The following is a 27,656-nucleotide window of genomic DNA, read 5'->3' on the forward strand; positions in this document are numbered from 1 at the left end:
TGTTAGTCGAGGGGGCACGTCTCCGTCCCCCCTGATCGAGTTTTGGCTGGTGGCAGTGGATACTACTTTTTATATTCGACCGTGAATATATCTCTATGGGATTTCCCATTGTTCGAGGCTACCAACTTTAATTATTTAATTCCTATAGCCTCGAACATACCGCCGGTTTATTTATTTAATATTAATTCTCCGGTTGGTATTTTTTGCCAGAACTCGGTTCTAAAATGGCGTTTGTGTTCGCTCCTGTGACTCCAACCCAAGTTGAGCCCTTTGTTCCACTTTTTGGCGGGCTTCTCCACAGAAGCCTCCAAAAGTGGTGCCACTCTGTCTGGGGTACTTAGGAGGGGTGGAGGGGGATTTAGGCACCCTGGACTGAGTTGCCTAGGTAACTCAAGTCACACTCCGTCCTGATTGGCCCAAGTGGTGAGCCGGCCGGTTCACCACTTAGCATGTTTGAGTGACAGCTAGGCTGAGTGAATGGGGGTTTTCTGCATAAAAGCAGGGCTTTGGGGACTGGAACTTTAGAAGTCGCCACAGGACCTAAGAATCCGACGAGGGAGAAGCTGAGCCGACCTGCTACAACGACACCACCGGTGGAGCCCTGCTGAACCGTCTTACCACTTTTCCCAACGACAGAGGAGATCTCCAGCCCGGAGAGTCTTCTTCCTTCGACTGGTGGGGATAACCAGTCTGCTTCCTTTGTTGCTTCCTGGAGTATCTTGTGGCCGCCTTGCCTGTGCCAAGCACCCCGGCAACAGGGATACCACGTTTGACCCCTACCGCGAATCAAAGGGTAGTACCTTTAACCGGAAAACTCTGCGGCTGGTTTCCTCCCTGGCAGTGCAACGACCTTCATCTTTCCTCCATGTCGAGATCTCCTCTTCTGGACGACGCTGCAACTTGCACCCGCTGCCAGGAACAACTGCCCCCGCTGGAGGATCCTTTCCACCTAAGGTACCATGTTCCGCCTGGCTTCCCTTGCAACCGACTGTACGGGGTAGATTTAGCCCCCGGCTTTCGAACCTGGGTTAGCTTGGGACACCCTGGCTAAACTTTTCTGAGCCTCTCTAAACCCTTTCTGAACTCCCTGCAAGACTTTCAAAGCCTATTGTAATTGTGTGATCTTGGGCACATTTGTGCTCTGCTCTCTCTAAGAGTGGGCCCGGCCGATGGACTTTGGCTCACCAGTAACTTTTGTCTTTTCTGCCTTGCTAAAGTGTTCCAAAGTATTAGAGTGGTGTATCTTCCTACATTCTGCCTTTTTCCCTCCCTTTTTTCGTTAGCTTATTGGAGTGCCATCTATAGTTAAGCACTCACCTCTGTCTGGAAATAAGTGGTGTTACCTAAGACTTGTCTGATAAGGTATAAGGGATGTATATATAATAATAGTAACTGTGTTTAGAGTGATTTACAATAATAGTGCTGGAGTGTTTCAATAAGTGTGTTTTTATATAAATAATTATATACCTTGATACCAAAGCTCTGGTCAAGTGTTTGCTTGTGCTATTGTATCTGAGTGCCTATTGTGTATACTTCGCATACTGCCTAACTCTTCTTGAGGGAAGTCTGACTGCTCAGCCACAGCTACCAGGTAAATCTGGGCGGTACAGACTGCTACCAAGTGGGTTTACTGCTAACACCTGTATTCCTAAATCTTTTGCAGTGTTCCCAAAGGGAACTGCACAGGTTTCTGCCTAACAATCACTTAGGCAACATTTCCTATACAAGGAACAGAGTTTCCAAAGATACATAATAAACAACGACAATAGGCCCAGTTCATACCTGAGAATACACATCGGTTAGGACTTTGGTAAAGCAAGTGCATGTTTCCAAAAGAAACCCTTGAATTTCAACCAGTGCTTTTTAGTTTCACCTCCATATAGGAGAGTTGGGACTGCTTTTTGAGTGTAATAAGTTATCGATGGTAAACATGAGAATTTCCCATATTTAGCATCGATTATTCTTGCTTGGGAGGAAGCCGTTCTTATTTGTCTTTGAAGTTCATTTACATAGGGTAGATCTAAATGTTGTCATTGATGTTGATTGCCAAATATTGGTATTCTCTGACGATTCAAGTTTGTTAACATTTAGAAGCCAATTTGCAGAGCATTTTTTGTTCTGTGATTTAAAGTTGCCGTGCAATATTTTGGTTTTATCTATATTAATTATGAGCTGATTCGCATCAGCATAGACTTCCAGGGCAGTCAACAGGTTTTGTAGGCCTTTGGGTGTTTTTGATAAGAGGACGAGATCGTCTGCATAGAAGAACCAAGCTAGGGGGCTTGAGCCTAGCATTGGAGGATCGGAAATTACAGCACTAAGTTTTGCCTCAAGTGTGTTATAAAGAAATTAAAAAGGGCTGAGGCCAACATACATCCTTGTTTTAGGCCTTGATAAGTCTTCATCAGGGCAGATAGTTTACCATCCAATGTAAACCCAATTTGTATTGTGTTAGTATGCAATTGCTGGATTAGCACTAAAATCGAATGAGGACAGCATGCTTCTCTAAGCTTGGTCATTAGAAGGTGGCGTGATACTGAGTCGAACGCAGCTTTAAAGTCTATATATGCCATATAGATAGGTTGTTTGGTTTGTATGCCTTACATTTTAATAGCTGTTATAGTTGTTAAATTAATAGCTGTACCAAGGCCGGCAACAAAGCCTGTCTGATGTGGGTCTTGTAAATTATTGCTGGTTATCCATTCATGGAAGTCTCTCAGTATTAGTCTGGCGAATAATTTGCCTGACACATCAAGAAGGCCTATGTGGTGGTAGTAACTTGCTAGTTGGCGATTACCCTTTTTAAAGATAGGTATGATCGTAGACTTCTGCCAAGAGGGAGGAATGATCTGTGAAACTATTACTTGTTTAAAGATGACTTGAAATATCTTAGCCCAATGTTGCGGGTGTGCTTTGAGGACACAGTTAAGAAGTTCTGTTAGTTGGTCTGGGGTCCATCAAAGACGATTTCGGCCTCCCGTTACTATCAATTTGTTGTTGAGCTTGGTTGGCGGACTGAGTTGATGGGATATTTGCCAATTCCAAGTCAAAATTAGTTGTTCATGGTCGCTGTGAATTTGTTGTATGACTTCAAAGCGCACTGCATCAGCAAATAGGGACCTATCTGTGTAGATATAATCTATAATTGCCTCTTGAGATTGTCTCCTCCAGGTGCTGTTCAGAGGTATATCACTGTCTAAAGCCCCATTTACCATAATTAACTGTCTGTCAGATGTTGTATGAAGTTGTATGTTTAGTCTCTGAATGACTTGCGAGGAACTGTTGTTGTAACTCACAGTCCCTGTGTCCGACCAGATAGGATTCCTCTGTCTCCAGTCTCAGGGCTCTTGACCCTGTCAAATCATACTGTTTCCTCGCTCCCTTCCTCCTCACCTGAGACCTCCACTGAGTCCTCTTCAGGGGTCTTCTTCTTGGAGCTCTTCTGAAGGTTTCCTTTCTTTTCCTTCTTTTGAAGAAGATAGGGTCTCTCTCCCCGGGATGCCACCTTGTCGGTCAGGTGCTCCCCAACAGGGTGGTCTCCCCGGGAGCAAGCCCAAAATTACAGGGAAAAGCCTCCAGGCATAGAAACCCTGTCAGTCTTAGTCGGAAGATCTTCGTTCCGTAGAAGACTGCTGATAGAGCCAACAAAGACGAGAGTATCGTTGAAAGTATCATCAAGTCCGTTCCTTGATGATACTTTCAACAAGTAGGTCCTAAGGTACTTGGGAATCTGACTGCTGACTTCCACCCTGGCAGGGCAGAAGGAATCCCAAACGAATGCTGGAAGGCACACAGTTCCGAAGGCAGGGCACAGAAGGAGCAGCAGAAAGCTAGCAATTGCGGGAAAAATGGAGGAAAGAAAGGAACACCGGGAAGCTAGGAAAAGGCAGAGGAAACAAAGGTAAGCAATAAAAGGAACAACTGAAAACTCGAACGAGATGGGGAAAAAGGAAAAAAGGAAGGAGCCGGGTGGCCAAAGGAAACGGAAAAGAGAGAGAGGTAAACAATAATAACGTGGAAGTAACGGTAGCGAATTCCCAGTAACGAAGAGGAACAGAAATGAGGGAGAGCAGAGGATGATCAAGGCTGTATCAAAGGGCAGAAGCAAGAAGGGGAAAAACAGTTACGCTAAGCAAAAGGAGAACGAGCGCGTAGCAAGGAGCAATCCGAGGTGCAACGCGCATAGGGGATACTGTGGTGTGTGTTTATTCGTAGGCGGTGGCCATCTTGGAAATAAACTAGACCGCTGTAAAAGAACAGGCCAAAAAACCTGATGGAACTAATAATGACGCCGCCAATACCCCCATAGTTTCCAGGATGGCATGACAGACCCTTTCATCAAATATGTAACTGTCTATCGGGGTTCCAGACCCTCTTGGCTTTGAACTTAGGTTTCACTTGTGGGTGCGAGACCCAGGCTTGCAATGTTGTCTTGTAGCCACTTGGTTCACTCTCCTGCTAAGTTTACAAATTTGTCTAATTGGATTCAGGGTCCCAGACCCTCTTGGTTTTTGGGTGTGGGTCCCAGCCTTGCACAGGTGCATTATATTTGTTTGGTTCACTCTCCTGAAAAACACACAACTGTCTTTTATTCACTTCAGGGTCCCAGGACCTCTCCATATTAGAGTCCCAGACCCTCACCCTCTTGGGTGCGGGTCCCATACTCACACGTTCTGTTGTATTCGCTCGGCTCACTCTTCTGCCAAGTATTCAACTATCTTTTGTTTGTTGTAGGGTCCAAGACCATCACTCTCCGGTTCCTTAGCTCACCCCCAAGCTTCCCCAGACTTCCTACAGCTCCCGGGCGTACCGCATACCTGCTTGCCTTCTCCTTGGCTGTCTCTGCAGTCCCGGGCAGCTGTCTCCTTCCAGGAGGCTCAGGCAGCGTTCGGGCATTCAGCGGGGTCTGCAGCGCCTCTGCAGACCAATGCTCTTTCCCAGTCGCGTGTTCTGTTCATTCCGCGCTTTGTCATTCTCGTCCTGTTCTGCCGCCAGCTCTTCCTTTTTGGGGGATGGCTCTCCATCGCTCGTGTCTCTCTGACACTTCGGGTTGAGCCTGAGCTTATACTCCGTTGGAACTCCTGCGTTAGATTGATATATTCATTCAAGTCAATCGCAGGTCTTTAAAAACTAGACCACTTTCAATACAGGGGCACTACAAAGAAAAGATTTTAATGTGTCAAAACAAGCCTGGTCAGTTTGATCCCATTTAAGTTTTTGGGTTCTGCATTTTTTAATTTTTGAGCAAGACAAGCAGTGGTGGAACAATAGTTTGGAATGAACCGTCTGTAATATCCCACAAAGCCAAGAAAGGCTCTTCGATCTCATTTGGTTTTGGATATTGCTGTCTCTTGTGCGGCTCTTACTTTCTCAATTTGGCATTGCAGAAGTCAATTACCAACAAAACAAATACTTAACAGCAGACTAGGCCAAATAGCATTTTTCTGGGTAGTAAGTCCAGCCTTCCTCAGGGCCCTGTTAACCTCATAGAGGTGCTGTAGGGGTGACTATGAATAACTATGTCATCCAAACAGGCCCCGCAAAATCCAGAGAATGATCGTAGAACTTGAACCATTAATCTCTGAAAAGTTGCGGGAGCCCCATGGAAACCAAATGGCAGAACCTTGAGTTACTAAAGGAGTGGAGAAGGCTGTTTATTCCCTGTCAGATGGATTCACTGGAACTTGCCAATAGCCCTTGGTCAGATCAATTGTGGAGAGGAAGTTTGCCGAGCCGCTAAATCAGTTCATCTTTCCTAGGCATAGAATAGTTATCAAACTGGGATAGTTCATTTAACTCTTTAAAGTCAATACAAAATCTCCACAACCGATTCGGTTTTGCTACCAAAGATATTGGCGAGTACAAGGGACTTTGTGATGGTTCTACAATGTCGGAAGCCATCATTTTCTGCACTTCCTGTTATACTACTGCCCTACGAGCCTCTAGGATTCCGTAAGGCTTTAGATTGACAACTTTATCAGGAGGAGTGCAGATTTAATGGAAAAACCCTTTTACTCTTACTGGTTCACTGTCAAAAACATCAGGGAATTGATCTAACAAGGCTTGTATATCCTGTTTCCTAATCAGTGGTAAATCAATAGGGACTAAACCCATTACATTTTCTTCATCAGTCAGGAGACTGGCAATCACTTCAGAAGTGGACTCAACTGGATCTTTCTCCATTCCTTTAACAGATTGATCAGATAAATCTGTGTTTTGGCCTGTCTATCTGGTTGTGACACCCTAAAATTACAGGGTCCTGTCTGTTCCAGAATTTCATATGTACCATGCCAACGTGAGAGAATCTTATGTTCTGAGGCAGGAAGTGTAAGGAACTCACGGTGGAAAAAGTAAAGACAGACACAAGTGATCACATTTCAAGGGTGTTTATTAAACTGGATAAATAGGTTGGAAAAACGCCTAATCTAAACCGAAGAGTAAGATGGGAGCAAGCTACGACCATCAAATAATAATAATAAGGCAGTCCTAGTGGCAAATCAAAAGGGCCTATACTAAAATAAACTATTGCCAATCCTTACAACTAAGTTACAAAATAGTGGGGGATAATGTTCTCAAGAAAAGAAAGAAGTGTTCACCAAATGATAATTCAGGATGGCATGGATGGATCTCCCTTACCCAAGTTTTCAGCATGGAATGAGGCAGGACCTTTGAGCACAGCACACTCCAGGGCCTCGCCAACACGAGGTTACAGTTTGTTTCCAAAATATCAGGGCCTTCTGTGGCCAAGTCTTTTTCACACCAAGTCTCTTGCCTCAGAGGACCTGTTGTGCCATAAACAACAAACAAAACGTTCCTTCAATAACTCTTCACGGGCGATTACTCTTCGCCTTAGGATCCCCCTCTGCTGGGCTCCGATCCTTCTTGCCAAGTGGGCCTCCCTCAGTCCGGATCACTACAGCCTTCTCTTCGCAACATCACCATTTGTAAGATTGGAGAGTATTACTGTCTTTTTAAACAATCATTCACTGTGGACATTCCTTGATCGGGTTCACTCTTGTCGACACAATGTTCACGGGTGTATTCCTATTCACCTTGATTCGCATGCATCCCTCAGCTGGGTTCACGTTTGCCACAGTTCAAAATCAGTCCCTTCAGACCACTTAGGTTCCCTTCTTACCTAAGTTCAGGTCTCAGCCCCCAGTCAGGCTTTATCTAAAGCCCCAGCTTGGCTACACACAGTTCTGTTAAGCACTGTGTTTTCCTTCTTGTCAATGTGTCAGAGACTTTCGATTGTACAACGAGTTTGACTCGACCCTTGTATGACACCTCTGACTCCTCACGCCGGCCTCTCCTAGGGCCTCATGGTACGTGTAGTTTCAACAAATGGGACCAGCGACAGTCCTTCGAACGAGCGTCCACGTGGTGTCTGACCACTCTGCAGCTGGTCCTTCAGCTGACTGTCTTTCAAGCTTAAACACACACAAGTTCTTTGCTCACAAGTTCATACAATGTTGCAGTTTGCAACCTTGGGCTCAACACAGTCCGGTTTGCTATCAGCTCTCCCTGACTCACTGGCTGGAGTCAAGGATGGTACCACGGTAGCAAGCGTGCCTTCCCGCCTAGGTTTCAATGCAGAGGCCCCTCTGCACCATTGACATCTGTTACACCACACGCCAGCTGTAAATCCTGGTCTTATGATTCTTTTCTCTGAGGTTTCACGGATCTGGTGTGAAAAGGGTAAGGGCACTTCACTCCTTGTCGTCCTCTTACATCTCACCGCTTTCTTCTCCATTTGAACTGCCTGTCCAAAATAGCTGTTTCCTCATGCGTTTGGCCGTGCTCGAAAGCGTGCTTTCGTGCTCCGCCTTTTATCCCTGTGGAGAAGGGAAAGGGTTGTCAAGTGTGCATAGTTTTTGTCAAATGGCTGACTTTGCCTGAACCCCGTGTTGAGACATGTCCGGTAAACGGCTCGGGTGTTAGTCCGTTGTTTGTCACTATGTAGGAAAGTGTTTGTGTTGGAAATGGGGTAAGGGGGTAGAACTTCTGAATATCCTACAGGGTAGGATGGGGAAAAGGTGTTGTAGGGAACGGGATACTGTGTCTCACCCGTTGGCGTCCCACTTCCACTCCCTGAGGACCCCCCATCCAGGAGATCCTCCAGCACTGGTCCACCCCCAGGAACTGGATCCAATAGCGATGGCCGTGTCCTGGCCACCTGGATGACAGATCCCCAGGGATTAACAAGTATGACACCTTCAGGTTTCTCACAGAAGCACTACCAGTACCTTTTGACCAATACAAATGGAATAAGAAATACTTTTCTTGTTAAAGTGGGCCTTTTCCTGTTCTTGGGACCTATTTATGGGAATTAGCTATAGTCCCAACCATGTTCTATCAGTCATTTGACAGTCTGAGATAAAGGTAACATGGCCTCTTCTCTTTCTTCCCACGTCTCTCTAAGCATATCAAGAACATCCCTGGGCTCTTGGCAATATAGAAGCTCGAATGATGAAAAGCCCAGGGAGACCTGTGGGGTCTTACGAATAGCAAATAGGGCCACAGTACCATAGTGTCCCAATTTCTCCTGCCTGCTTCAACTAACTTTGTAAGGGTGTTTAACGTTTAATTAAAACGTTCCACCAGTCCATCAGTTTGCAGGTGATAAACTGACATTCTACTGGTCTTGCTCTGCAGAAAATCTTTTACCTCAGCCATAAGCCAGCTCATGAAAGTGGTGCCCTGGTCAGTCAGAATTTCTTTAGGGAAACCTACACAGGACTAAAATGGAAGGATATGTTTCAGAATTTGCTGTATAGTGCTGGACCTCATAGGGAAAGCTTCCGGGTATCTGGTGGCATAATCTACTATCACTAGGATATATTGGTTCCCTAATTTGGAAGCTTCCAAATGGCCAACAATGTCCATTCCTATCCTTGAAAAGGGGACATCAATAATGGGAAGTGGTTGTAAAGGAACTGGTGGAGGAGTCTGATTGCTAGTTTTCTGACATAATGCAAGGCATAAAATAAGCAGTGTCGCAGAGCAATTTGCTATGCACTTCTGTATGTTTGCTAATTAAATCGGCACTTGTGTAGCAAATTTAGCTATTTAAGTCACCATGTTCAATGAAAGCAGAGCTCACCCTGCATTCCTCTCTTCCCTTCAGAGCTCTCTCCACCCTCTTTTCTCTGGTCACAAAGTTCAAAGGGGCTAATGGAGAGAGTGCTGTATCCCCTGCACTCATGTGCCAAAAGGCTTGTGTGGGAGTGCTACGCACATTTATTTTCTTTTTCAAATAATTGCAAACCAGTAATAAATCGGATGATACTGTTATTAAGATAACTGTATCCTGTCTGCCAAAGACCAGTATGTTATTTTTTTTTTTAAAAAGGCTTTCAATTCCTTTTCAAAAAATGTAATACGTTAAATAATGCATAATTGCAGTATTGCTACTGTGAAACACATCATTGTCTCAATGCTTTACAGCGAAGTCTATCTAAATCTCAATGTCTGCCAGATTTCATTTTGTTGCGGAAGATGCATCATATTGACTAGTGGACACTTTTGAAAATGTACATGACCACGCGGCCAAATGCTTTGTTGTCAAACCTATTCCTGTGGTCTGCTGTTTACATACAGCTTGCAACTGGTGCTCAACCCATGAGCTGATCCCATACTCCTTGACATCTTACCATGTTGCTTTATACCCGCTAACCTGAAAGTGAGACGGTCGCAAACTACAATATTATGCCTAGTTTGCCCAGTTCTCTGCCTGCTAAGCCATCCACTCTGCTTAGTCTTATACATAATGAATACACAAAGCTAACTTGATATTTACTTAAAGCAGCAATCAATAGTTTCACCCAGTCTGTACATCTACAGACCTACAGCAAAACTGTACACTGTAATTGGCCTCCAGTGCTCACTTTGCTCTATGATTATGATTGCATTCTATATTTGCACCTGCAGTCGAGAGCTGGCCAATCTGTTTTCAGAACTTTTTTATCATATCTATTTATTTGTGTCCTTTCATGCAGTTAACATTTTTACAGACGCTCAACCAGGGCTCGCTAAGTATTTTCACCCACTAGCATATTCGAGTAGATTTTAAGAAGGGCCAGTACCATTTGCAGGGGATGTTAAAACTTTTATTTAAGCTTTACGTTGTTTGCGGTAAATTTCAAATAAAAACTACTGTGCAGGGCTGGCCTCTGGGTTGCAGCAGTGTGCCAAAATAAAGTGGGTTTGTCGTGACATGCACCATTTTACAGAAAGTGCATTAAAATGTGTTGTCATCCGTTGCCATGGGTCTAGTGCATGTCTCTTCAGTTGAGTGGGTAAACTAAGTTACTTAACTTGCAAGACTAGTGGAATTTTAAAGCATTTGCCAGGCCTGACTTATCTCAATAATGTTTTACTTCAGTGGTACACGAAACTGCTGTATTGTTGCTGATTTTTTATCTTCTGGTGGCATTAGAAACATTAGTACACAATTGCTAATCAAATAGGTTTGCTAATCAAGAAAAATGTAAGTAGAAAACTCTGCTAATCAATTTTTGAGAACTAATTTATGCCTTGTAATGGACAGGTGAGAACAAAGTTCTTAACCTCTGATTATACCCCTGGCAAACACAAACGACTCAATATTTGGGCCTGTGTCTTGGCAGCCCCTAAATGTCCAACTGCAAGGTGGGCATGAGTGATTTCTAGTACCATTCTCCGGTGAGTGTGTGGTACTAAAATCTCGGAGCGAGGGGCCCAATCTGATCCTACATAACCCCAATAGAGTAGTCCATGCCTAAGGAAAATAGTGACCCCTCTTTGGTTCTTACCTTTGATAATACCGGATCATTACGCTGGGCGAAGGCTAAATCAGTAATGTTTTCGGTGTCATTCTCATGGGAAAAGATATTTTTCACCTCAGGGTCAGTTATTGCTTCTCTATTGGCTCCCCCAAAACCTTTAGTTTCTCTCAGTTTCTTTTAGTTCATCTTTTCCAGGATATCCTGTTAAACCTGGGGACAAGGAAGCTCAATGTAAGTTGGTTTGCCATTGTTTTGTAACAGTATTTTAACATCCACTCTAAAATCTGGGTCAATGACCCCTGCCATTACATCCAGGCAAAATATCCATGCCAGACTAGATTTCGAGGTCAACCTGATGTACGTCCCGGGCGGGCGGTGTTAGGCAGAAACCTGTGCAGTTCCCTCTGGGACAACTGCAAAAGATTTAGGACTACAGGTGTTTGGCAGTAAACCCACTTGGTAGCAGTCTGTACCACATAGATTCACTTGGTAGCTGTGGCTGAGCAGTCAGACTTCCCTCAAGAAGCGTTAGGCAGTATAGAGAGTCTTCACAATAGGTCAAAAGAACACAGTAGAACAAGTAAACACTGACCAGGGCTTGGTGTAAAAGAGATATAATTATTTATTTAAAACCACATCTAGAAAAACACACAGGCACTAATAGTAAGCAATTCAAAAACACGGTCACTAAAAGATATACACTCCCTTAGAAGAATATTAGACCAGTCTTAAGTAAAGCCCCACTTATTTTCAGACATTAGTGAGCGCTTAACGCAGATGGCACTCTAATTCGTTTTAAAAGGGAGAGAAAAGCAGAGAATAAATTGAAACAGATCCCAACACTTTTTCACGAACACAACAAGAGAGGAAGGCAAAGTAACACCGTGAGTTTAGAGTCAGTAGGCCGGATCCACTTTAAAAGGATCAAAACGAAATGTGTCCAAGGTCACACGGTTGCAGTGCACTAAAGTCTTGTAACGGTTCAAAAAGGAGTTGGACCAAAGAAAGGGACCAGTTAGAAGGTCAAGGCGGCCAGCCCAGTCCAGAAGGTTAAGGGCTTATTATTACCTTGTAGCAATCTTTAGAAAGGGAGGCCTGGCGGACACGGTACCTTAAAGTGGTGAGAATACTTCAGCGGGGGCAGTTGTTCCTGGCAGCGGATGCAAGTCGGTGCTTCGTCCGGGGGAAGAGAGGATCTCGTCGGGGAGGAAGACAGGAGTCCGTTGCACTGCCAGGGAAGAAACCAGCCGCAGAGTTCTCAGTTAAAAGGAACGGTCCTTTAGTTCGCGATCTAGTGGTAAGTGGCTATCCGGTTGCCGTGGTGCTTGGCACGAGCAATTCGACCACAAGCCGGTCTGGGGTGCGAAGAGAAGAAGGTAAACTGGTTGTGCCCACCAGTCAGGGGAAGAAGCCTCTCCAGCTCGGAGATCTTCTCTGTCGTCAGGAAGTGGTGAGTCGGTTCCGCAGGGCTCCACCGGTGGTGTTGTCGTGGTAGATCGGCTCAGCTTCTCCCTCGTCGGATTCTCAGGTCCTGTGGCAACTTCTAAAGTTCCAGTCCCCAAAGCCCTGCTTTTATGCAGCACACCCCCATTCACTCAGCCTAGCTATCAATCAAACATGCTAAGTGGTGAGCCGGCCGGCTCACCACTTGGGCCAATCACACAAGAGTGCGACTTGAGTTACCAAGGTAACTCAGTCCAGGGTGCCTAAACCCCCTCCCACACCCCTTGTGGTACCCAGACAGAGTGGCACTATTTTTGGAGGTTTCTGTGGAGAAGCCCGCCAAAAAGTGGAACAAAGGGCTCACCTTGGGTTGGAGTCACAGAAGAGAACACAAACGCCATTTTAGAATCGAGTCCTGGCAAAAAATACCAACCGGCAAATTAATATTAAATAAATAAACCGGCGGTATGTTCGAGGCTATGAGAATTAAATAATTAAAGTTGGTAGCCTCGAACAATGGGAAAATCCCATAGGAATATATTCGCGGTCGAATATAAAAAGTCGTATCCACTGCCACCAGCCAAAACTCGATCAGGGGGGACGTAGACGTGCCTCCTCAACTAACAGACCCTGGGGCAATCGAATTGCCCCGACCAGTACGTCCACAATATGATGGTTTGTACTGGTTTCTGTTAATAATTTGGGACTAGTAAAGCCAATGGTGACTTTACATGCCCTGGGAGACAGTAGTCAGTCCCAGGGTATGGAGTCTATGGTGGGGTGTCACTATGACACCCCCTATGTTACTGCACCCCATAGCCCATAAAACACATTAGCAGTCAAAGGAACACCATAAATCATGTCCAAGAGTGGAAGAAAAAGAATCTCACTCTTGGCAGGAGAAAAAAACAAACTCCAGAAATCCAGCAAAGCTGCTGAGGGACTCACTAGGTTAGGAAATTCAGCCTAAAGAGAGAATTCTCCCTAACAGGGGGTTAATACTAATTTTGTGGGTATCTCTACTACCGGAGATCAAATCCTATGGATTCCTTTGTGGCTACTATGGGGAGACTAGTCTGCTCTCTCAGTTTTAGTAATCGTAAGGGTTCCCCAGTCTGTGCTGACCAGGTCATATCCCAATCCTGACACCATAAGTAAGGGTGCAGAAGTAAGATTCGGACACAATAGTGGCAGGATTCTGGTTATAGACTTTTATTAATAAGTGGATGGGAAAATGTCTCTATCCCAAAGACTAAGAGGGGTTACCTCAAAGGAAACTAGTGAGATTGACAGGAAGTCCGAAACTAAAGGGTCAGAAACTAAAAGGTCCGTCACAGCCATGTCCCAAAAACCAAAAAGCTACTTCTGTCCCTAACACTAACAAACTAATATAAGTGTGTAGGGCTGATCTCCTCGCAAAGGAAAGTGTTTTTGTGTTTTCAAACAACTGAAACGTTGCCATGTTTCAAAATGAATGTTAGAAATGTTAGGGATGTACCCCTTTCCTCTACCTTCATGTCATGTTTGGTCTCTGAATGAATTGCGAGAAACTGTTGTTTTAACTTAAAGCGCCAGTGTACTTCCAGAGTAGCAATTCTCTGTCTCCAGTCTTGTGGCTCTTGACCCTTTCATCAAACATGTAACTGTCTATCTGGGTTCCAGAGCCTCTTAGCTTTGAACTTAGGTTTCACTTGCAGGTGCGGGTCTCAGACTCGTACTTTTGTCTTGTAGCCACTTGATTCCTTCTCCTGCCAAGTTTGCAAATCTCTCTCATTGGGTTTGGGGTCCCAGACCCCCTTTGTTTTTGGGTGCGGGTGCCAGACTCACAGGTGCATTGCATTTGTTTGGTTCACTCTCCTGCCAAACACACAACTGTCTCATTCACTTCCGTGTCCCAGACCCTCTCCGTTATGAGGTTCCCAGACACACTCTCTTGGGAGCAGGTCCCAGGCTCACTCTGTTCTGTTGGATTCACTCTGCTCACTTCTGCCAAGTATACAACTGTCTTTTGTTTGGTGTAGGGTCCAAGACAGTCTCTCGCCAGTTCCTTACCTTACCCCTACGCTTCCCCAGATCTTCTACAGTTCCTGGGTGACCCGTGTACCTGCTTGCCTTCTCCTTGGCGGTCCCTATGGTCCCTGGGCAGCTGTCTCATTCCAGGAGGCTCTGGCAGCATTCGGGCGTCCAGTGGGGTCTGCAGCACCTCTGCAGACTAAGGCTCTTTCCTGGTTGCACGTTCCGTTCTTTCCACACTTCGTCTCACGTCCGGTTTTACTGCCTGGTCCCCCTCTCTCGCGCCTTTCCTGACACTTCTGGTTGAGCCTGAGCTTGAACTCAGTTGGAACTTCCGCGTTGGATTTATATATTCCTTCGAGCCAATCGTGGGTCTTTGGACAAGAGACTGCTCGTTCAGTTGCTTGCGAGTGATCTCTGTGCTCCTAGCCATCTTCCTCGTTACAGTTTCGTCCTTCAACCTAACTGCACAATATTTCCTATTCTCAGTGTTGGCATATCAGTTTGGTTATATACTTTTTCAGTGTTGTTATGCCCATCACTTTGGCTGCATGTATTTTCACTGTTATCATGCAGGTCAGGTTGGCTGTATGCATAATAGTAAATACTGTCTAGGTCTTCAACATTCGCATGTAGGTTACTTTTGCTAAATTGACAGTAATATATGTTATCTGTATTGAGGGAGGGGATAGTAGGGCTTACTCTTGGAAAAGGGGTAGAGTGAGGCAAAGCGGGGTGATATCACATTCCCTGATGATCGTCCCTAATCCCATAGGGGGATTCGTTCCCCACGTGATCCACCCTTGGTTCACCACCCTCAGGGGGACTATTGTACTATGGATGCACCGCCCTGGACCCATGGGAAAGGTCTCCTCCTCCTCAAGGAAGAAGGGACGACACAGACGTTTAAAATACACACTGTAAAAACAAGCAAGTAAAAACATCTAGTCAGATATTGTCACACCAACACCATAAAATAGGAGCTATACATTAATCTTAAGGAGGTATAATAAAGTATTATATTTCAATAACCAGTGAACCACAGGTAAGTACTTACATGCATAGAAAGTAGTAAAGAGACTTCACAATTACCATAGAACAGATTCCCAAGCTCTTAAAAAGTCCAATCCTAAAATGGTTTGGGGCTGGTGCCCAAAAGTCACAAGTTACACAGTTTAAACTTCACAAGTGTGTTTATTAAGAAACTGGCGATGCCAGAGTTTATAATTAAAAGAGTCAAAAAGTTAGATAAAGTTCAGGTAAGTAAATGCATTCAATCCCAGTCACAAGGATAGGCCTAGGAAGAGATCCTTGATCAGGCCCTCCACCGATTAAAGTCATAAGAGAGGGATTATGTGACAGGACTTTACGACCAAGTAATCCTATGGAGAACAGGGTGGGGACAGAAACAGGTATTGTAGCTTACCCCCCTGAGTCTGATTCTTCCAGAGACCACTGTGGGGGTTCCGGATAGCATTGGGGACATAGCTGTCTGTGTTTAGTCCATTGGATGGAGGCCCACGCAGAGGTCGTGGGTGCAGAGATCACTCGGACATAGGATTTCATTTCCGTTGATAGCAGTGCTTAGGACTCAGTTCTATACAGATTCCAGCAGAACACCCAAATGCAGGGCAGACCATCTCAGGACACCTCCAGGGAGCTATGAAGACAAGCTACAATGGGAGTCAACATGATCAGGCATCAACAGGCGATCTTCAGTGGACGAACAAGGGAGCAGGCCCAGCACAGCTTCTGTTAATGCAAGAAGGCTGACAATGCAGGAGCAGGCGACTTGTTACACAAGTTGAAAATCCTCCAAGTTCCAAGGATGCACTCGGAATGGTGGCAGTGACGGAATGGTGACGGCAGCAGCAAGGTAGCCCAGGAGAAAACTGGTCAGTCCACCAGTTGGTCCAGGGACACTTCAGAAGTCTCATAAGGCACGGATCCACGAACAGTGGTTGAGAATGGTTGTTCCTACCAGTCCAGGGTCGAAGTATCAACAAATTACTTCTTGATATCAGGACAGTGGAGCAGGGCTTCAAAGGAGTTCATGCTGGTCAGCTGCAGAGTTGTTAGCAAGCTGCACTTCTTTGCAGGGGTCTGGGCTCCTATGATCTGTCGAATGGCTGCAAGAGCCCTGCTTTCCAAGATTAGGGCAGAGAGCTCGCTCAAGACCGCCAATGGCAACCATGGATAGCAAACTGCCCACAGCATCTGCCCAGCAACAGACATTCAGGCACCTCGATGTGTACTGGGACCAGACAGTTCCAGCCCTCACATCCGGGCTCACACACAAAGTGCCTCTTAGCCTGGGAAAGAAGCAGCTTTCCCTGGGAAAGGGCTTTCCATATATGGCAATTCCGTACCAAAGATGGCAGTTAGAAGGCCAAAGGACAGAATGTCCATAGATGACCAAAAGCCTTGCGGCACAGCAATCCTAGGGTCCTACCCATACTACATAGCCATTTGCGGTAAATGCAAAAGTGCTACAGTAACATTTTTAAAACTCGGTAGATGAATATCCACTGTCACCATCTCCTCCTCGCTACATTGTAAAAGTAACCAAAAAGCCATTGCAGAATATATAAAGATATAAGGATACAAAGTATCCCAAATGCACTTCACTTTAAGGTGATGTGTGAAATTGCAACAATACAGGTAATTCACAAATAAATACAGCATCTCAGTACTGATAGTCTCAGAACTAAATATAAAAGATTGTCCAGAGGACAAAAGAAAGGTTGCGGTAGTCGCACCAAATGGTGGAAGGTTTCCTAGCCAACTGAATTATCTCCATGGCATCCAGAGAAAGAGCAAGCAGCAAAGTCCGGAGAAGTAGGGGCGGCATTAAGCACCAGACCTAGATGAACAGTTAGAGAAAAAGATGAAAGGATGGCCATGTTCAGTGGCTCAGAGAACTAGAAGAACCTTAATTGCCGTTGTGAAGTAGTCAATATCCATAAAAAAAACTCCAGCTCACTCTAAATTTCTGGAGCACTATGTTCCAGGTAGTAACAGGAGAATAACCAGGTTACTCACCGTAGTGACCACCTTACTCCTAGTCCATAGTCCCCTTTCCTCCATACTTATGGGACGGGGCCGGAGCACTTAGTAAAAGCATCAACATTTTAGTCCTTCCTCTCTTTTTTGCGGGGTACTGCATGCGGCGTAACCCCGCCCATCTTAGCTCCACCCTGCGCATCGCCCATCAGTCCTTTTCTATCGCCAGGTCAGAGACCTTTAAGCAACACCAGAGGAACCTTATTAGAGGGGACGGCGGGCAGGCGTATGGAGGAAAGGGGACTATGGACTAGGAGTAAGGTGGCCGCTACGGTGAGTAACCTAGTTATACTCCTACGTCCCGTCCCCTTTCCTCCATACTTATGGGAGATTCCCAAGCACTGCTCACAGGAACTACGGGTGGATGGAAAATCCCTTATTGAAAAAGGTTCTTCAGCACAGCCTGGCCAAAAAAGCATCAGATCTGGAGCTCAGGTCTAGACAATAATGTTTACTAAAAGCCGATGGGGAGGCCCATGTAGCCGCCTTTGCGATGGTCTCGCAAGGGACATATTTCTGAAAGGCAACAGCAGCTGCCTTGCCCCGCACCAGGTGCGTGTGAATACCTTTAGGAGGCTGCAGACCTTGAACAGTGTAAGACTTCGTAATACAGGCCACACTCCATCTGGAGATAGTCGCCTTAGAGGCCTGCCTACCTTGTGGGTTACCAAAAGTCACCAATAGTTGAGAAGAGCTCCTCAATTCAGATGTTCTGTCCAGATAGAACTTAAGAGCCCTTTTAATTTCCAAGCAATGTAGAACCCTTTCCGCTTCTGAAGCAGGGTTTGGAAAGAAGACCGGTAGGGAGATTGACTGATTTAGATGGAAATCAGAGACCACCTTTGGCAGGAAAGAGGGATTCGTCCGTAGGACCACCTTATCCTTGTGGAAAACCAAGAAGGGATGCTCCACCGACAGGGCCTGGAGCTCACTCACACGCCTTGCTGAGGTAACGGCAACCAAAAAAGACACCTTCCACGAAACGTGCTTAAGGTCCACCGTAGCCATAGGTTCAAACGGTTTATGGCACAAAGCGTTAAGGACCACAATCAGATCCCACATCGGATGCGGTTTGCGAACAGGGGGATAAAGACGCGTCAAGCCTGCAAAGTGCCTCTTAATCACCGGATTTGACAGTGAATAGGAGCACTGGTCCGTAGATAGGTCGACGCCTATCGCTGAAAGATAAGTTCTGTATGACAGAACATGAACGCCTGATTCTGCTAAGTGAGACACGAAGGACAGCACTGTGTCAATCGTAGCCACCCTGGGGCCCAGCTGTGAGGCTAAGCACCAGTGGCAGAATCAAAGCCACTTGCTCGTATATTGAGACCCCGTCGAGGGCTTCCTGGCTGCCTGAATTATTCGCATGTTATCAGCCGACAGATTGAGATGCTCTAAAGACCTGAACTCAGGCACCATGACACCAAGCTGAATGATTGTGGAGAGGGGTGCAACAGCCGACGATCGTTCTGGTGAAGCAGATCGGGACTCACCGTTAGCCTGACCGGTGGACACACCGACATATGCTGAAGCTCTGAGAACCAGAACCTGGCCGGCCACCACGGGACTATGAGCAGGAGAGAACAGCTCATCGTGTTCCTCAGATTGCAAATCATCCGATGAATCAGAGGCAGAGGCGGGAAAGCATAGGCCCTCATGTTGTGCCAAGGAATCTCGAGAGCATCCCTCAGAGAGGAGGCTCCCAGACCATTTCTGGAGGCATACAGAGGAAGTTTCTTGTTTGCCAATGTTGCGCGAAGAGGTCCACTTCTGGAGTGCCCCAACACTGGAATATCTGTGAGAGGATCTCCACTTTCAATTCCCACTCGTAGCTGACCATCGTCTGCTGACTGAGGGCATCCGCCGTGAAGTTCAGCTGGCCCAGAATGTGTACTGCTACCAGCCACACACCATGCCGAACCGCCCACTCCCAAATCTGAATGGTCAGATCCACAAGAGGAGGAGACTTGATGCCCCCCTGCTTGTTGATGTAATACATTGACATGACATTGTCCGTGTGAAGGAGCTTGTCCTGGGGCGACCAAAGGTCCGATACCTGAAGAAGATCCAACGTCGCACCCCACCCTAAGAGGGAGGAATGCGTCGTGACTGTCACCATCGGGGTGGGGTCTTGAAACGCTGCACCTACCGCCAGGTTGCTGAGAGACGACCACCACACCAGGTCCGCTCTCATGGAAGCCGGAATCAAAACCATCTTAGAGTCCGTATCCACCGCCTGACGCCAAGAGCTCCGAAGAGCCATTTGAGTCCGCCTCATCATGAGTCGAGCAAGAGGAAGAGTCAGTACACAAGAGGCCATGAGGCCCAGAAGCCTCTGGAACCACCAGGCTGACATGCTCTCCGACTGCGTAAATATCTGACAGGTGGCCAACAGATCCGCCATTCTGTCCTTGGTCAGGTAAACTCTGCAGTCTAACGTGTTCCAGCAAAAACCCAGGAAGATCAAGTCCTGAGAGACCGTCATGGAAGATTTCCGCCAGTTCACCGACAGCCCAAGATGGAACAGGAGCTGGAGGAGAGACTGAAGATTGCACGCGGCTTTCAGCGGGCAAAGGCTGCGCAACAGCCAGTCGCCCAAATAGGGATACACATGGATACCCTACAGACGAAGATAAGCTGCAATCACCGACATCCTCTTCGTAAAGACACACGGAGCCGAGCTGAGGCCAAAAGGAAGCACTCAGAACTGGAAATACTCCTCTCCCACAGAGAAACGCAGGCATCTCTGGTGTGGATTCCAGATCAGAATATGCATGTATGCATCCTGAAGGTCCACCACGCTGAGCCAATTGCCCATCTCTAAAGAGGACCTTATCTGACCAGGCGTGAGCATCTTGAATTTCTCTTGGGGGTAGGAAAAGATTGAACTAAGAAAGGTCTAGAATGGTGCGCAGGCCAGCCTGGTTCGGTTTGGGCACCGTAAACATCGAGAGAAGAAGCCCTCCCCTCGCTCCCCTAGGGGAACAGGTTCCACCGGTCTGAGATCCAGCAATTTCTGGATCTCGGCCTTGAGGGAGGACGACGCCGACTGCTGGAAAGGAGGATTGATGGGTGGGGTAAGGGGAAGGAGTAAGCGGAAACCCGCCCGAGCGACTGACAAGATCCACCGGTCTTCGGTAATGGTCTGCCATGCCTCCCAATGAGACACAATGTGTCCTCCCACCGGGGTCTCGTGCGAGCACAGAGAACCCTCATTTTGCTGGCTTCTCGGTGGCGGCACCACCTGAACCTGAGGAGGAGGCTGATGAGCGGGAGAAATATCGACTCCGTTGCTGCCTCTGGCGGGAATTCCAGAAATCCCCTAATGCCAAAAGAGGGCCGGGACTGTGACAACAGTCTCTGTGTCCTAAAAGGTGGTTTCACCAGGACAGACAAGGACTTGGTGGTCTGGGTGCTATCCTTTGTTTTGGTCAGCTCCACATCCATTGTGGAATGAAAAAGCTCCTTGCCGTCAAACGGCAGATCCAAAACCTTATCCTGCACCTCCTTAGAGAACTTGGTGGCGTGCAGCCAAGCCTGACGGGAAGTATCCACACCAACCATAAGATTCAAGCCGAAGTGATGACGCGATGAGCCGCCGCTTCCAGCAGATCCTGAGCCAGGACCCTGGCATCCGACAAGCCCGCCTTAAAGTCCTCAAGCTTTTCAGCGGGGATAAATTCCTCAAACTCCGTCAGACCTTTCCACATTTTCATATTCGCCCTCGCTAACACCAGTTCTGCATTTGCCTGCCGCAATTGCAGGGCTGAGTTAGCAAAAATCTTCCTCCCAAGGGAGTCAAGAAGTTTATCCTCTTTGCCCAGGACCTGTGTAGCCGCGGAAGTGGAGGATGCCGCAGGTCTGGATTGCAAAGGGACATATAATAATTACATGCTTAACTGTCTCAATACTATTCTGTTCCTTCGCCAATCTATTCCTTGCACCAAGGACTTTGTTAGTCAGAAGCAAATTTAATCTAAAACGCAGCCAACACTCCTTTGCTTGTTTGGATGGATATCTTCTCATATTTCTGAATTCGATTGTATGGTTTCATAACCCAAGAGAATCGAGAGACGATTTTATAAGTCTCAAGACAGTCATTATTGGTGATCCAGGCATTTTCAAATAATTTCACCTTAACCCTGGAAGGTGTATACTCCAAATCTTCCAACAGTATACCATTTGCTTCCATAGTAACTAAAATAGCTTGAATCCAAGAATTCAGAGGTACCCACCATAAAAAGAGCATTAAGGTGCACAAAAAGGGAAAAAGCACGAGGGTACAAAAATACTCCTAGCTAAAAGAATCCTACACCAAGTCACCAATACGTCTAAAGAAACAAGGCCGAGGATATGACGTAAGGCCGCCATAAGGGGACCTAATGGAAGTGCCATCGGTCGCTGCCATATAAGTGACTCAAACCTGGCCCAAAGTAGCCCTTCTTCCCGCACCTCCGCTCCGTAGACCAAGGGAGAAACTACCATATTTCCTATCCAAAATGCACAATTTTGTTGCAGCAGCAATAGCTTTGAGCTTAAGTGCCTGATTTGCTAAACCAAGAGATGTCTTTGTTCTTAAAACAACACCTAGATACTTAAATTCTGAGACCACCTCCAATCTAGAACTATTTAAGAACCACACCGGCAGGTGCCCTGCATTGATTAATAACAAGTATCTTGGATTTAGGGACATTTATGTCAATGCGCAAATCACCCAAAAAAAGGGTTATTTTATTTTTATGCCATGCCCTGCACATGCATGGCAACAGGCCCTGCCTCTCCAAATCCTGGCTCTGGGCCTCGCCCTTCAGTCCTTTTCCATCCATTGAGGTCGGCTCTCATTGAAGCGAAGACACTTAACGGGTGGGTGCCAACATCTGGAGGAAAGGGGGCTATTTACTAGCACAGCAGTCACTATGGTGAGTAAACTTTCCTAACTCCTACGTCCTGTCCCCTTTCCACCTTTAACTGAAAAGATTTATCAAGAGAGCTTGTTCAAACTAAGCATCTGCCCTTGGGCTTAGATCCACGCAATAGTATTTGCAGAAAACCAATGGAGAGGTCCACATAGCGCATCTGCAATCAGATCCCAACGGACATGCTACGGAAAAGCAACCGCCGCCACCTTGGCCCTGACCAAATGAGCATGCAAGCGTATAGGTTGGTATAGGATTTGAGACTGCAAGGTACTACCCCCATCTGGTAATCGTTCCCTTGGATGCTGTTTGGAAGGTGGATTGAAATGGGCAAAAAAATCGAAGGAAAGCTGGAAGAAGTCCACTTTAACAAGGACCTCCTCATCTTAAATCCTGGCCAAGTAAAGTCAAAACTCTCACAGCAAGATTGGATAAACACAAACGAAACAATACTCCAGTATAAATCACTACAAGATCTGCCACCCACACACAATTGCCTAAAGGTTCCACTGAGATATTGTGAAAAATTCCCTGAGAAAAAAACTGAGAAAACTATTCTTGCGGGCCCGTTTAAATCTACTTCACACCAGAGAAGTTTTGGCCACCAGTGCCCTCTCAGCAACATCAAATTGCCGCATTTGCGGCAAAGTCGATCAAGTAGAGACAGTTCGCCATCTCCTCACCTCTTGCCCAGCACTATCGGCAGAGAGACAGCTTACCTGGCACCACTCATTACTTGCCCTGGGGCACTTGACTAAGAAACTATATGGTTCCGACTGATTGCTGGCGACTCGACAAGATGGTCTAGAACGGCCGCCAAATTCTTAGAAGTAGCCCTTATAAAAGCAAGTGCCCTTGGCCCTTCTCTAAGCTGGTCGGCTGGCGACCTCTAACCCGACCTTCAGAACTCAGAGTGGTGTATTGAGTAGCCGCGGCATGACAAAAGACAGTTCATCATGGACCATCGATTTTGTAAAAAGCCCTAATTGGGTTAATAAACAAAAAAAAAAGATAAAAAGAAAAAAAAAAGAAGGTGGATTGAGGGCCTCCTGACTTTCCATGTTAAAGACTCCTGTTCCAGTCTTCCCCCTCTTTCGGGCTCAGACCTCTTCAAAAGTGCAATGTCCTTACCCAAGCTTTTACACTTCTGGTCTCCCTTGGATGTCGAAGACTATCGAATGTGCAGGGCTTCTGTTACAGACCACCGCAGGACCACTTTGACTCAGATTTCTTTGATCAGCTTTTCCTCTCCCCTTCTCACGCTTAACTTTGTTCATGTTTGCTTTTACAGTTCATTTACTTTTATCGCCTCAAACAATGCACCTTTCACAGAGACCTTTGACTGGGCTACTCCTTTTTTGCATGACCACTCTGTTACTCAGTGTCGCTGATACCACAGATGTTCTTGCTTTAAAGTTAATTTGCATGTCTGCTTTTCCTCGCCTCACATCCACACGCGGGCCGGCTTCACTTGCGATATATTGTTGCAAACTTCAATCTTTCTTAGCACACACCGGTCTCTCAGGTCACTTGCCAACTCACTGGCTGTGTGCAGTGTTCTCTTGCTTTTCAATTTTCAATTCACGAATCAAGGAACCTGTCGTTCATCCGGGAGGGTCGTTGGTGTCCTCGGAACAAAATGAAGTCTTCGATATTGGGATCTGGCCTACTCCACGTGTCTTTCGCAGCCTTGTAGAGGTAATGACCTCTTGTAGGGATGTCTTGGGAGTTTTCGGCCCGCTGCTCTCGTCCCTTAGTCTGTCGCTCTGCTCCAGTGGGTTCGCCTTCACCCCAGAATATCTGCTTATACTCCTGTTCCACCTTGCTCAGTCTGTCTCTAGGTTCCGCCTTTTATCTGTGTGAGGAGAGCTAAATGGAATCAGGTCTATGCACGTGAAGTCAAGTGCCTTGACTTTGCCTGACCCGATTAGCGGGACATGTCCAGTACGATGCATAAGAGTTAGTCTTTTTAGTATCAGTCGCCCTCTTCCTCGGCCTAATGTTTGTGCTGAAATGGGGGCAGGGGCGAGTTGGGTCATCGGATCCTACAAAATAGGAGGGGTTGGATGTACAAAAAAGGGGGGAATTCCGCATCTCACCATCGGCTGCCTCACCCCCACTCCGCGAAGACCCCTCACACAGGTGATGCTGCCGCACTGATCCACCCCCAGAGTCTGGATCCAAAGGCGGTGGCAGTGCCCTGGCCACCTGGGAGAGAGATCCCCGGGCACTAGCGGGTGAGACACCATCTGGTTTCTCATATAGGCCATTAAATTATGGTTTACTCTCTGCCACTTATGCTGGGAAGTTTTTCTGTGCAATCAATATTAACAACTCAGATGCCTACAGATTTTAATGCTACAGATCTTACTCCTGAGCCTCCAATAAGGGGAGGAGAGAGTGGAGTGAATTTAAGTCCATCTGTTCATTAACATTGGAGATGCTGGACTCTCACCTGGCAAAGTTGATCAGGCACAGTAGCGTTGTTTCCAGGAGCTGCACTACCAGGAGCGGTCCTTTCACTTGCATTAATGGCTCCTGGAAGAAGACAGCCACAGTTGAAGTTAAAGACACCAAAACTCTCTATAACATTGTTTTGCATTCACTCTGTAAATATATGCAGATAGGTAAGGGAGAAATTACCTTTTCTGCCTATGTTCAGAGTTTTCTCAACTTATTGCTTCACTTTGTAATGTCCTTATCATTTCCCCCCAGTGAGTTCCATTCAGATCACACTCTGGATGAGCCTCTTATGTCTGTGCCTTTTGAGAACCCTTTGGCCCCTGAAAAATTGGGGGCTACCACCAAAGTTCTCCATAGTATCTCAGGGTCAATATCATGATCCCCACAGTTGTGCGGATGCAAGTGAATTATAAGATAGTAGCTGCATGAGCAAATGGCCTTTTCTTCAGAGATGTTCCCAAAATAGAGGCTCTGGGGATGTGAAATCCAGGCAACTATACTTTGTTGCCCATGTGTGTGATTTTGTGAAGACCGGGAATTAACATGTAGGCTTAATTTGGTTACATAAACTGCGTCTGGAAGCTTACAAAGTAAAGTGTGGTGTGTGAAAAATCGAAGGGTGTTTCACGACCTATTCCCCGGGGATCCCTTATTCAGGTGGCATGGGGAGGGCCATCGCATTTGGATCCCAACCCTGGGGGTGGACAAGCAAGGAAGGATACCCTGGACGAGGCACCTGAGGGCGAGACATGGTATCCCACTGTCTCTAACAAATACCTAGCCCATATTCCCTCTGCCTTCATGGCTATTGCACATCCCATACCTCCTCCCCCTTTTTCCGAGAAACCTACAACTGAGACGAAGAAGAATGAAACTGAGGATTACCACCCATACTGGTCAATGGACCTGTCCCACTAATAGGGTCAGGCAAAGTTAGACACTTGAACTCAATTACACACATCAGAACAATGTTACTGGCCTGACTGAAGGTTAAAGATTGTCAGCGAAGGGTGTTCGCTGTGTGCAATTAGGAGGCTGTGAGGCCACCTAAATAACCTGGAACTGAACTGTAAAGAGAAACCGTTTTTGTCGGAGTGGTCACACACAGGGGTGCCAATACTGTGTGGTTGCGAAGGTTTATAACTAAGCGCAGCTGTTAAATATTATTGAACCCTGATGTTGGAGTGGTCATGCTTAGGGGTGATAGTACCATGCAGTAGCGAAAGTCTCTAACAGACGAAAAGCACTAGAACTAAAGATTGGGGAAGGGAGATTTCCCGGAGCTTTATCAGGTGGAGCTGACTCAAAGAAGATTGTGAAACACAGATGTATTTGTGCTTGGTTTTCGTTGAACACTGAATGAATTAAAGAGTCGGGTTAGAAGGGCCTGAGCAAATAAGAAGGAGAAAGAACTTTCTGTTATGGAATGCAATTTTTGAGAAGCGTCACGTGGGACGAGGAAAGCCCAACTGAAGATAAGTAAAGTTGTCACTCCTAAGTATCAAGCTTTTTAAGCCGTATAGGTAGATGAGGCCTATAAGAACTTGTGAGAAATTGGTAAACTGTGCCTTCTACCCATCTTAAAGAACTTTGTGAATAACCCAGTGACCGGAACTTTGGGAAGGGAGTGGAGGACCACTTTCATAGCCATTCTGCCACTTTTGAATACACTCTTTTTGGTTTACCTACATGTCCCTACACTTATTTGTTGAAAAGCGTGAGGGCAAACATAGATTTATGAGACAGATTATTCTCTTTGATGTGACAGACTGACCTGGACTATTTGGTTTACTTTTATGGTCGAGACTACTCCCATTATAGGGTTAGGGCCAGACAGGAAGTCTCCAACAGCAGTCCAAAATAGTAAAGGTTTTCGAAACATGTACATGTTGTGTATGTGTCTTAAATTGTGATACCATGCCTGCTTCACAGGTGTTATCTACAAGTATTTGGAGGGGTTGGATGTCGGGAATTCCTCTGGAATCAAATTCCCTAATTTTGTCAGGGGCAATGCCTGGCTTGTGTGTAGTATCCAGCACTGATTGGCTGGCCAACCCATGTTTGAGGGATGCATATGTGTATGATTAGTGGGTAGGGGTAACCACTAACCCCTACATTGGCAAACAGGCAGATCCTCTGCATTAGGTATTTACACCATAACAACTGCTGGGATTTGCTCCTGAAGCATAAAGAAAAATGAGTGACCCAAATATGACCATAAAAGCGCTGCACCAACATCTCCTGGGACTGAAACGGACAGCAAAACCCTGCCTCTGTCCTGACCAGAGGGGATCATGTCCATTGCCGTGATCCAGTCAGCACAACTGCTGCAAATGCTGCCCATCCAGCTGCCTGTCCATACTGTTATACAACACAAGCCACCCTAGTAATTTTACTTATTTAATGTGATTTAGTTTAAGAAAACTCAAACTTTACACATATTATACAAATAATAATCCATTATAACAAAACAATTGAACAATTTATGTACTAAACATCATATCCCAATATACACCAATTAAACACACACTCTAATACTTCAAAAATATAAAATACATAAAACTTATCCAATGAATCACATAGCATTACAATTTCATAAAAATAAAATAAAAATAAACTAGTTCCTACGTGAGCTAATTTGCCACTTTGGTTCTTATATGAACTCATTCAATGAATGTAGATATCCACAATAGTATTATCGCATCACCAAAAATTTCCCCTAGAGCAGGCAAAATTATTACTATCTTATCAAGATCTCATGGCATGGCTCCTAATTTATATTCAACCTTTAACCATATATTGTAAAGGGCAATTAATAAGCTCATATTCCACGAATTTGTACAATAACACCAAAAGGACATATCTTTCATGGTTTCCAGGTTATGCACATATTTACTGAGTAACAACTGAATAGCATTAGTCATGGCTTGGCATTCAGTTAATAAATGTCTGGCTGTCTCTAGTTTGTCCGTTTGCTTACGAAGGCGGC

The 27,656-nt window shown here is 45.9% G+C and overlaps 1 protein-coding gene across 1 annotated transcript in view; it reads right to left on the reverse strand.

The window, feature by feature from the left end:
* The window catches only part of NAPRT (nicotinate phosphoribosyltransferase), a 1,537,890-nt gene that overhangs the window by 1,241,471 nt on the left and 268,763 nt on the right, over positions 1–27,656 (reverse strand). Inside the window, exon 3 of the mRNA XM_069621760.1 lies at positions 24,660–24,742. Within this exon, the coding sequence (XP_069477861.1) occupies positions 24,660–24,742 (83 nt within the window). The remainder of the gene's footprint in view (positions 1–24,659; positions 24,743–27,656) is intronic.

The sequence above is a fragment of the Ambystoma mexicanum genome, chromosome 5q, assembly GCF_040938575.1.
Source record: "Ambystoma mexicanum isolate Mex_15411 chromosome 5q, UKY_AmexF1_1, whole genome shotgun sequence".
NCBI classification, from domain to species: domain Eukaryota; kingdom Metazoa; phylum Chordata; class Amphibia; order Caudata; family Ambystomatidae; genus Ambystoma; species Ambystoma mexicanum.